The sequence below is a fragment of the Aulonocara sp. 'chitande type north' Nkhata Bay genome, linkage group LG7 (genome assembly GCF_057382095.1).
Source record: "Aulonocara sp. 'chitande type north' Nkhata Bay isolate Kocher_YH1m ecotype deep benthic linkage group LG7, A_spYH_male_GT1.1, whole genome shotgun sequence".
NCBI lineage: Eukaryota > Metazoa > Chordata > Actinopteri > Cichliformes > Cichlidae > Aulonocara > Aulonocara sp. 'chitande type north' Nkhata Bay.
In genome coordinates this window covers 30,760,848-30,773,276 of record NC_141350.1, presented here as the reverse complement: position 1 = coordinate 30,773,276, position 12,429 = coordinate 30,760,848, and the positions used below count along the sequence as shown (strand labels likewise).

General features: G+C 41.4%; 1 protein-coding gene across 4 annotated transcripts in view; it reads left to right on the top strand.

The window, feature by feature from the left end:
• Positions 1-4,983, top strand: part of pip5kl1 (phosphatidylinositol-4-phosphate 5-kinase-like 1) — a 55,388-nt gene extending 50,405 nt beyond the window's left edge. For all 4 annotated transcript variants that reach the window (XM_086299999.1, XM_086299998.1, XM_086299997.1 and 1 more), the window contains one exon: positions 3,343-4,983. In XM_086299999.1, coding sequence (XP_086156125.1) covers positions 3,343-3,784 — 442 coding nt within the window. In that variant the 3' untranslated portion in view covers positions 3,785-4,983. The remainder of the gene's footprint in view (positions 1-3,342) is intronic.
• Positions 4,984-12,429: the final 7,446 nt, after the last annotated feature.

Here is a 12,429-nt window from a genome sequence, read left to right as displayed (position 1 = left end):
TCAGTTTATCTCAGGATGGCTAAAACATACCTTCTTAGATGAACCTTGGCTAGATGTAGAAAAAGCACTTTACAATAATCTAGAGATTTCAGATCTACCATTTATCAGCTCAAACATCCAACGACATGAATGCTTCAAAAGCGTCAACATCGGCTCTTCTCTGACAGCATGGTGGGAGTTTCTAAAAATAACGGAGTCTTCATTAATCCCATGCAAACGTACACCTATCTGGAATAACCCTGACATATTACAAAACAATAATATGATAAACTTTTCAGATTGGAGTGGTAAAGGAATCAAATATGTAGAACATATACTAGAAGGAACAGAATTTATTTCATTTGACAGACTAGTTACACAATATGGGATCAACAAGAAAAGATTTTTAGAATATCAACAAATTAAATCCATAATAAACTACAAACACCACCAAGTGTGGTTCAGTTTCTTACTCTTAAAACCCCCAAATTACTATCCAAAATATACAGAATGCTTTCTAAAACAGATGAATCAATATCACTTCCTATGGCAAAATGGGAAGCGGATTTATCAGTTAACTTAGACCAAAACTTCTGGTCTCAGATTTGCTTAAAAACCTTTCATCTAATCAGAAATCCCAGAAATCGCTGCTGCACTGGGCCCCAGTCTGGATGGGCCTGGGCCCACTTTCCCTGGCGGGTCGCGGAGTATGGGGGTGCCTACTGGGGTCAGCGGGGGAGCTGACCCCAGCTCCACCACAACCACCGACACATGCAGGGCCTTGGAGTAGGGGTGTGTCACCAGCGTGCAGAGGAGGCATCCCCCCCCTCTGTCCCCTTCTGGCTGCCTCTGCCTCAATTTTATCCCACAACTCAGACATTCACATTACTCACACTCTCATTACACATAGATATAGGATCTTGGGGGTGGACACGCTACACGGAATCCAAATTATCATCAGGGTGTACACCTCACCCCTGGCGTCGTTGCCCACCTCTCAATTTTAAATACACGTAGACATTGAGGGCTAGCAGGAGGGGCTATGCGCTTACCTGCTGCTCTCTGGCAGGTAGCTCCATGCCCACCTCTCAATTTTAAATACACGTAGACATTGAGGGCTAGCAGGAGGGGCTATGCGCTTACCTGCTGCTCTCTGGCAGGTAGCTCCATGCCCTCCTGGGTTTTAAATGCACTTTAGAACACACATACATCAACACTACAATGAGCGGGTGGAGGGAGGTTTGGAGTCTTCTCTCACCCCCGTTCTCTGCGGCCTGCTGAAGCGGGGGGGCTAGAAGGAGGACTTGGTCGTCCGACTGCGGTCTGGAGTGTGGGGCCTCCCTGCTGCTGCGGAGTCGGGGCGGTCTGCTTCTCCCCACCGCAGGGAAAAGGGTAACACCACCTGGGTCTGGGTGCAGTCCCCCCCTCCAGGGGCAAGGGTACCTAGACCCGGTTTGTAGAGTACGCTTGGGGAGTGTGATCGTGTGTACAGCGTCTCTTTATATCTGTCTCCACGTTGGTTGAGTGTGGAGTAAGTGCATATGAGAGCATGAGGGTGGGAATGGATGTTTGTATCTGTGTGTGCCTGTATGTCTGTGTCTTTATGTCAGGTTGGGTATCAGACGCCACCTCTCTGGGGACATCGCAGGCCCTCCAAGGTTTGGAGGCCTATCTCCCCCCACCACTTCCCCTGCCGGTGGCGGACTCCCTCAGACATCAGTTCGTTGTGTCTGGGGATGGGTGTCCGGGTACACACTGGCTCACTCCTTGGCGGCTGCTTATCAGGGCCTGGAGCCTGGGGCTCGCTTGGGCCACTTTGGAGGTGGGGTGCCCCCGGCCTCTCGGCCTGGGGCTCGGTCACTCAGGCACAGCTGGCTGCCGTCGGAGCTCACGGGCACGTCACTGCAACCCGCCCTGGCTTCTGCTCCGCGGCTACTGAGTGAGCCCTCATCTGGGACTCTCCTCAGCTCTTTCTGGGACAGTGGCGCGGCTGCCCCTCTGTTGGTCTTCCTTGGTCTCTTGTGTTCTGGGGGCCTCTGGATGTCTGGAGTTTTGATCTCCTCCATACCTGCTTCATGCCCTGGAGGACGGGGCTGTGGCCCCCCCACACCCTCTAGCAGATCATTACATGAAGGAACCTTTTAAAAAAACAAGCGCGTCCATGCTCACAGGTGTACACACGGGTGATCACACCCACAAACTGCACCCTTTTTGGCTCCTACCTCAAAGCACACTGTGTTCTGTTGATCTTATGTGCTGCACAATAATGTTTAATATTTAGTATTTACTGTCATATTCCCATATATCATTGTGATGTTGTTTATTCTATTACTCTCGTTTTCTTCTGCTTGTTTTCTTTTTTATTTCTCAACAGGTGATCCAGGTGATCGATAGATGTATTTTTTTTTCTGCCCATTCTGTTGGTTTTTGTTTTTTGCCCTTCTCTCCCGTCCCTCTTCTCAGCTGTTTTTCTTTCCCTCTTTCTTTCTCCCCTTCTTTCCCCCAGTCAAGTCTTTCCCGTATTCAGCAAGTGAAAATAAAATAAACAATAAAAGGTGAATCAAATGGACCATTACGGCAAGGCTGGGATGGTCAGTTTGGTAAAGTAAATCCGTTGGGCATCTTTCTTTGCCTTTAGACAATAATTCTGATGGCAAAAGAGCCAAACGGGACAGGCAAAAAAAAAAAAAAAACATGCTCAAATTTAATTCGGTTCCCTGTCTCTCTGTGCACCTTGCCATTTTGTGTGAAAATTCCATTAGATCAGGATTTCTGACTCAGACTATCCTGTCTGGCACCACCAACCACACCAAGTTCCAAGTCAATTTAATAAGCCCTTTTTTCCATTCTGATGTTCAACCAGCAGTCGTTTCAACCATGTCCACACGCCTTAGTGCATTCTTCTATAGGAGTGGTGGATGAAATATTTGCCTTTACCATCTTGACACCCATTAGGCCAGCAGTAACCAGTGTGGAATTTTAGGGTTGCTCTGGGTTGCTTTTATTTAGGCTCATTTCTCAGAAACCAAAAGATATTACCTTTCAGATTTTTGACTATATATTCTCTTAACATATTTTCTTTTTAACTGTTTCAAATTTGAATAAATATTATAAAAAATGGTAGACTGTAACCTAACCCAAGCCCCAGGCTTAACCCTAAATGAGTCATCAGTTACCTGGTGTTCAGAAATTAATGCATGAGTATAATGGCGTGGGAATTCAATGTGTATATTCAGTCTGGATTCACTTGGTGCCCTAAACTCTGTTGTAATCTGTCTAGACCGGACTGAAAGGATTACAAAAGGGTCAATTAGGGTGTCCGTTTCAGTGACTCATTCTCATCTGTATGGCTTTTCTTTTCAGGTCTGTGAATCCAGGCTCCAGTCCAATCCATATGAATGCAGCCACAGTTCCCGGAGCAGTCGTGGACGAGGACCCTGCCCTATCCTTATCTGAAACAGACAGCGGCTTAAAGACACCACACTCTCAAGCTGCATCAAGGAGCAGCTCTCCTCGAACATGTGCAAAGGATGCTGGGCCAGCAAGCGCCGAGGCTGAGCTGCAAGACTTCCAAGCCCAAAACCGACGTTTGCTGCCAAACTTAAAGAATCCTCTTCACATCATTGATGGCCCTGAGCAGCGCTACTTTGTCGGCATCATTGACATTTTCACAGTTTACAGTTTTAAGAAGAGGCTGGAGCATTTGTGGAAGAGGTTGAGGCACCCCGGTCGGTCCTTCTCAACCGTCAGTCCACAGACTTACTGCCTCAGGCTGTGTCAGTGGGTGCAAGACCACACCAAGTAGAGCCTGAACAAGAGGTGGAAACTCATTTCCACTTCTCACCTGCAAGTCCAAATAACCAAAGTTCAAACGCATGGCGTAAAGCACGTTTCCTCTCAAACCTTCTCATCATAAGAACTTCAGACATTAAATGTGGGCCTCACCTCTGAGCCTTTAGCAGATACCAAAATGATTTTTGCACACACATAAATTAGATTTTGTAGAAAATGGATGGATGGCTGATTACGAAACAATGCAATGAAACAGGCTGTACGCAAATAGGAATTTCATTATTTATTTGAACATTTTTTTGGATTGGATTACTTCTTTATACTTCCTTAACCTGCCAAATAGCTTTAAGACAAGTATGCGTTTCAGCCCACTGTGTTCAAATTTTAGAATTATATTCTGGATTTGACGATTCAAGCTGAATGTTTGGGGTATCTTAGCTTGCTATGACCATGAGTCTGAGCCGAAAACTCTGTACTTGGGCCCACCCTAACGCATAAGCTGCTTTATTCTACATTTTGACTCTGAGTGGGACCATAATTTACAGACTAAACACCAAGTTGTGTTCAAAATGGCTTAAATTGAGTGACTCTGACCACAAACACATCAAGAAAGTGATTAGAGAAGTCGTGAATCCAAAACAACACAGGGTTATTTTCTGATTTCTCTTCTATACATTCATACTTCTTTTTGCAACCAGAGGGTTTTAAAAGTAATGCAGGTGTAAGGCCTTTAATACACAGAGACTGTGATGTCCTCTATCCAGCTGTTATTGTTTCTATCCACTTCTTCTTCTGTTACTGCTAATGCTACCTCAGAAAGACTAATTTAAATACATGGGTGCATTAAAGGGTTAAATAAATACTTGTTTTGTGTTTTGCAAACCAGTGAGTTTGTGAAGCAAATATATTTGCAGCACAGGGAGCCTCATTCCTCAAGATCACATACATGTTCTAGCATCATGGAATAAAGCTGACTTGCAATCTTTTTTCTTTTTAATATATTTTCATTCTTATTGACTTCTGTAATGTACAGGGTGGACCTACAGCCATGGACCTTCTGTTTTTCCCCATCTACAGGGTGGGCCATTTATATTATATATAATAAAATGGGCCGCCTTCTAAATTGCCACCATGGTCACCACCCATCTTGAGGAGTTTGCCCCCTCACATATACTAATGTGCCACAAACAGGACTTTAATATCACCAACCATTCCCATTTTATTATATATAATATAAATGGTTCACCCTGTAGATGGGGGAACAACAGAAGGTCCATGGCTGTAGGTTCACCCTGTACATTACAGAAGTCAATAAGAATGAAAATATATTAAAAAGAAAAAAGACCTACAGCCATGTAGGTTCATGTCATCTTACCCTTAGATTTGAAAAAAACATTTGAGAGAAACAAATTAAAAACAGGTAATTGAATTTTCTCTATAAATTATATTGTTCATGAGTGTGCTTGCATTTCTCAGCAAAACATTTTTTTTCTCCTAACTCAGCTACGCCTATGCAGGGCCAACCCAAATACGCAGGGCAAAGCTGCTCTGCAATCAAAGTCCACTCGAAAATCATTCCCCATGTGCCTTGAAAACCTCTGTACTGACGTCTTTGAGTAAACTGAATCCAAATTTCCATTTTGGAACAACGACACCCGAATAAATGAAAGCATAGGGTGATGTTAGAGAGCTAATAGCAAAAGAGCTTAGTGTAACTTCCAGAAAACCACTGCTGTTATTAACATCCATTAAATTAACTGCAGTTAATAATCTGGTGTTTCCAACCAATGCCAATGACTTGAACAAACCATTGTTTGATAAAGTGGAAGTAAAAGTGCTACAGGAATCTGATAAACTGACTGGAAGTTTCTGGCACTGAAAGCAAAGTGAAAATGCCTTAAAAATAAATAGATGGAGGAAAAAAAGGAATAAAAAGATTTTTTTTAAAAAGTTAAATAATTTAATAGATGGGTTTATTAAACCCTTGTGGGGATAGGTTAATTGGAAAATCCAAATTGCCATTCGGTGTGATTGTGCGAGTGAATGTGAGCGCGAATGGTTGTCTGTCTGTGTGTTGGCCCTGCGACAGACTGGCGACCTGTCCAGGGTGTACCCCGCCTCTCGCCCTATGACAGCTGGGATAGGCTCCAGCGCCCCCCGCGACCCTGAAAAGGAGAAGCGTAAGCGAATGGATGGATGATGGGTTTATTAAACAGCTAAATTAATTGAAAGTGCAGCAAGCAGTAAAAAAATGAGGCAAATTAATATTTTATGTAATCACCTTGTAATCACCTTGACACCTATTTAGGGCTCTGTGCTTTTAATCTTCTCTTGGCTGCACATTCTCTTTGTATGGCTCTGTTTGCATTTAGTGTTGTGATGTTGAATACATTCGTGATTCTTTCTCTGACAATACAAAGATCTCACAAATGCATGAAGGATTTAATGTGTGCAAATAAAATTAAATAAAAATGAAGACATGGGCAGCAGTAATTCACCCAATGCAAACATACAAAACAAAAAACAATAATTTCCTTTCCCACAGAAAGAAGTAAAGTGTGCCCACTGAGTAGATGGGGAAGAGCAAAAAATAAATAAATACAGGAAGAAGAAACTTGACTGGATCACAATTGCACCATAAATTAACTGTTCCGGAGTTCAACTGTAACCAGATCAAGACCACCTACTCCGAAGGCTTTCAATGTGGTTGTTTTAGTCCACACCCAAGTTTGATTAGCATGTTGGTATCTGCACAAACTAACTGCACCATGGGACAAAATGATTGAGAGTTTGAAGTAAACAGTGCAATGCCTCATTAAAGGTGGAGAAACACCACCCTTACTTCAAAATGCTTCTCACCAAAGTCACTGACAAAAAAAAAACCTAAACAGTTATTTTGGCTACGTTCTTTCTGTGCATCTTTGCCAAAGTAAACCAGCTTCTGTTTCTGACCATGTAGCGTTACAGAGCAGTCACAGACTCAGGGGTTTAAAATGTGGCCGTATCTATTGAGAGGTCACTTGCGAGTTTGCGAAATCCTGGGTGACACTTTATAATATGACCCGACAGTAAGGGCATTATTCCCCTATAATTAAACAGACTTTAGTTGTTTTATTTTATTTATTTATGCATTTTATTTGAGTTTCAATGTAGGTTGTGCCTAAATATTTTACAGGGAAGGAAATACAAGGTATAGCGTGAGTTATTTGAAGTACAGGGTGGGCCATTTATATGGATACACCGTAATAACATGGGAATGGTTGGTGATATTAAAGTCCTGTTTGTGGCACATTAGTATATGTGAGGGGGCAAACTCCTCAAGATGGGTGATGACCATGGTGGCCATTTAGAAGTCGGCCATCTTGGATAAAACTTTTGTTTTTTCAAAAGGAAGAGGGCCATGTGACACATCAAACTTATTGGTAATGTCACAAGAAAAACAATGGTGTGCTTGGTTTCAACGAAAATGCGCCCGACGTCAGGGGTGAGCCATGGCTTCCAGCGGAGTTCCTCCTCCAGCTGGACAAAGGCTGCTCGGCGTCGCTCCTGAAGTTCGATGTCTGCTGGGTCCATAATATGGTCGCGATCTTCTGTCAAGTGAAGGCTGTGTGCAGGCAGGAAAAAGACCCAAAATGCAGACTCACGGAAACAAAAGGTGAACTTAAATAAGGCTTTAATGCTGGACGACAAAACAGAAAACTGGCTGAACAGCATACAAAATAAACTAACGCGGCAGGCTGGCAGGCTGGCAGACAGACAGACAGAACACACAGTACAATATGATGCTCCGTGTCACCCCAACAGATATTTAGCGAGGAAAATTTAAAAACAAACAGCAATTAATTAATTAAAAAAACAATTTAAGATTGGGAATGTTTTGTGTTTTATTTTGGTTTTTCTAAAAATAATTACCATGATACCAATTACACTACTTAAAATTACTTAAGCTGTACTTAAATGTAATCAAGGTTTAATTATTGCTTTGTTTCCTGTAAAATCCGGTTTAATAAATCTGGAGCTGAGGATTTCCACTATGGCTGAGCCAGGTGGTGAAGAATGAGCCAAGATCCAAGGACACTGGATCTTGGAAGGCTGGTTATTAGGACAAGACAGCCACCTTCACCACATGAGATGGATGCCACCTCCCACCTCCCTTCCCCTACCCTCCTCCCTGTGTTTCTATATCTAAGCTTCTTTAAGTCCTTAGCCGACAAGCATACCTAGAATAACTTGAATTCTGCCTGTTATTATGACCATAATTTACAAATTAACTTGATATTTCATGGGGAAATATTAAGTTATGGGTCATGGGTGAAGGTCATGGGGAAGATTATAGATATAGATTATAGATTAATGGAGCTGAGGGCCATTTTCTCATAGACCTCTATACAGCTAGGAGTGTTTCTCTAGCTGGAGGACTCTACCAGTCTTTGCCTTCACTTACCAGACTTGGAGACTACGTCAGTTTTTTCTGCATGTGTGGAATGATACAATGGAAGTTTCTTTCTGTTTTTGAAAGGAAAAATAGAAAAATCCAGAATCAGAAGCTGTCCTTGCAAAATTCCTGTTTAGTCTATGTGATGTTGTCTGACAAACTGTTGTAACAGCAGTCTGGCGAGGAAGGAGCGGCTAGCAGGTCCAGCGGGCATGAGGTGTGGAGGTTAGCCGGATAACTCAAAGCCAGTCAGTTGAATCAAACAACAGACCTTTATTCGCTGTCAGCAAAATAAGACCACACTAGCCAGGTCTCCACGGCTCTACTCGGTCCGTACATACATGTGCAGAGATGGGTCGTCGCCGGCACCAGGCTGTTACAACGGTAAGGTTTCTCCAGAACAGACACACGAGCAGCATGTAATGGCTGCCGCTATACCGATTTTCATTGATTTAAACCTTTCTGTGTGTGATGACACAGTTTGATTGCACTCGTGTTGTGATCCATGTTAGGCTGGTTGGCTTTGTTGTCATGTCCTCTGATTTCTGTGTTCCCCTTTTATTGTTTTTATGTTCAGTATTTCAGGTTTGGATGTTGTCATGTTTTAGTATTATTTGACTTCCTGTTGTAGTTTGACCATTTGTTTTCTCATGTGTTATGTTCGCTTTTACTTCCTTTCTTCTTTCATCTCCTATGCTTACAGTTTTTGTGGTTTGTGTTTTTGCCTTTTTTTTGTTTGGCTCTGGAATTTGGCTTATCAGCATTTCAATAAACCTTTTTTTGTTTTTCTTTGTTGTTGTTGTTGTTTTTTTATTCTTATTTTGGTCTGTATGTAAGTGTAGCTCTTTATGATACCTTTACACTTGCGCTTAAAAGTCTCACTTTCTGGATTACAGAGATTGTAATTGGTTCTGTGGGGTTTTGTTTTGTTTATGTTTTTTTGTTTGTTTTTTGCCATAGTCTCTGAAACTATTTTGGGTTCAGCAGAGCAATTTTAAAATCTCATAGCTAACATTAATTCACTAACAATAATACAGTTTACATGCCTGAGCATATCAAATTAAAATGGACCTACTAATTACGTCAAGCCAACAAATGCACCATCAGCAACTTCAGGAACTCTTTTTTTTCTCACCTTTTCATACAATTTTCAAAGGTTCAAAGCGTTTATTGTCATATATACAAAGAAAAAAAGGCCCGGTTAGGTTAATGTACAATTTTGTACAACATCAGCTGATTGCACATACATTTTGAAATCAGAACATATTGCACTGATTACTGTGAAATCAGCACAATATGTGCAATATTTTGGTGATTCATTATTAATTACGTCTATGCAAACAAAAGCACCGTCAGCAGCTTCGGGAACTCATTATTTCCTCCCCTTTTTGTTCAGTATGTAGATGATTTTGTATGACATCAGCTGTTTGCACAATATGTGCAGTTAGTTGATGTCTACATATTGGGTGATTTGGACGCTGCGTCATTTTCAAAAAAGGTTCCATTGTTCTTTCCATTGTTCTTATGGGTGGCTGTAGCTCAGGTGGCAGAGCAGGTCAGTCACTAACCAGAAGGTCGGTGGTTTGATCCCAGGTTGCCTCCTGGCTGCATGCCAAATATCCTTGGGCAAGATACTAACCCCGTGTTTGCCTACTGGTGGTGGTCAGAGGGCCCAGTGGCGCCTGTGTCCGGCAGCCTCGCATCTGTCAGTGCGCCCCAGGGCAGCTGTGGCTACAATATAGCTTGCTGTCACCAGTGTGTGAATGTGGGTGTGAATGACTGAATGTAGTGTAAAGCACTTTGGGGTCCTTAGGGACTGAGTAAAGCGCTATACAAATGCAGGCCATTTACCATTTTTCACATCAGTATCGCATCCTCGAGCAGATGATTTGATGTCTCATTTAAAGGCCACTGTGCTCAGCGGACTTTAAATGAGCGACTAGTGTGCTAATCTCAACACTGACAGTGAGATTATGCAACTTGATTTATTTTTTGTTCATGACTTTAAAGGAGGCTGTGCTGTCATAGCTGTAAACTGTCAACTGCATGATGTGATGTGAATAAAACTCTTAGCAGCGGTGAGATCCCACTCCTAAATCCCCTGTGCCGTTTTGAATACATAACAGGTCTTTCTACTTTGAAAAAATAATTGCAGGCAATATCTTTATTATTGCTTTCATTTATTTACTAATTTTAGTTTTTGCAAAAACAGAGCATAATGGCAACCCAACACATGGAAATACAATAAAGAAAACGACACGATAAAACAAAGAGGACTGATGTCATTTGAGTTTCTTTGAAGAGTTGTGAGGATCATTGGTGTTTTAGTTTTGCTCCCTCGTCTGCCTTCACATACATATAAACTTTAGTGACAGCATATTCTTAATACACGGGGTTTAATAAGATGCACAAGCAACGCTATTGAGAACTATAGGCATGCTGTGTGGTTTAGTGGTCTTAGCAGAGGCGGACCCACCCACAGGTTTAAGGTGTAGCTGTAGCACAACCTCACATAAGTGAATTAGATATGAATGCAAATAATCGCGTACCTACTGCCCTGCGCATCGCTAAGAAAACGAATGAACTAGAAATCAAAAAACAGTTTGTGTATTACTCAGTATAAAAATTTTCTTCCAAAATAACATTAGTTTGGAAAAAATGTCAGCCTCTTAAAAAAAACCCTACTGGATCAATCGCAATGATTTGTATGGATATATAAGATAATATAGCATTGTTTGTATTATTTGTAGTTTTCCTGTTTATCTGTTGAGTAGTATTCAGTTTAGTAACAGTTTTGTTTTCCAGTCTGGTCTCATTTCTGTTAGCCTCTCTGCTTTCACTTGTGTTTGTCTTCCTGTTTAATATTTGCAATTACTGTTGCCTGTGTCTCACATGAAGTTTCACTTCCTTTGTTTCATTTTTGTCCTCCCACCTTTGTTGCCCGTACAACTGAGTCAGTTGTCATTCCTCTTGGTCATGTGCTCCCTTCCTTTCTCTTTTGGTTTTGAAAAGTTCATCTCTATCTCTCGCTCTCTCTCTACTGTAGCGTTCTCCTTATAAAAACATTTTTATTAAGCTTGGCATGTTTTGAGATAAAATCCCTCCTAAATTTGCATAATAAAAATTATTTCCTATCAGTTATTGATTAATTTTCTTTCATTTTATTGAAATTTAGGATTCGATCACAACACCTCTGTTCTGTAACTGAGGGTTAGTGGGGAGTGTTATGGTCTAGTTTCATGTACTTTATATACATCAGTACATAAGTTCACATGCCTGTTTAAAAACAATAAAAGTTCCTCTCAGTGACTGAGAGCTGTCTCACTGTGTTTTAATGAAGCCTTGTCTTCATTTTTGATGACCTAGGCAAGAGTAAACCAAGCTAAAAGTATTTATTAAAGTGTCTCGGATGTCATTTGTTTGTTTGTTTTCTTTGTTTGTAAAAAAAGAGTAGGTCTCAATAAATGTTGTGATATTTTCTGTAATATTTTTAAGCCAGCAGTTTTTATTGCCTAAACTTAACTAAACAACAAGTTTTGTTATTAGCAACATATTTAAAAATAATTTAAATCATATGTAGAAAAACAGACAGGTGTGAGTCAAACTTCAAGACAAAAATACCTTTCAACCAGTGTATTTGAGAGTGGACTGGTCAGCATTCATGTTCAGAACAGAATAGCTCTTTAATGTCATTGTAAATGCACAAAGAAATTAAGGGCGCACCACACCAACTGTGCATGGAATAAAATATAAAAAGTAAGACAGCAAGAATAAATAAACAACAGGAGAAGTATACAATCAAGAGAAAGGCACACATTGAAGAGCAAAATGCTTGGAAGTGGTGCAAAAGGACTTGGTCTGAGTGCAGAGTCCGTGTATGAGTGGCCTGAGTGATGAGGGTTACTCAGACCATGGCTCAGATTGGTGAGGTGGTGGACAGGGGTGGGGTGTGGAGATATAGTGTTTGTTAACAGTCAGAATGGCCCAGGGGAAAAAGCTGTTAGTGAGTATGGAGGTGTGCGACCTGAGGCACCAACCAGAGGGCAGTGGGTGCTATGTTGGCAGTAATTTTAATAAACGAGAGTGCAATCGAGAGAAACGTGCCCTACAATGAGTTGTTTATTGAGTTATTTATTCCTTCCTTTACAATTTTTGTCACTCATGTTGTGACATTTGTCTGTCCCTCACAATTTATGAAAAAATTCTGGAGGCACCCCTGTTCT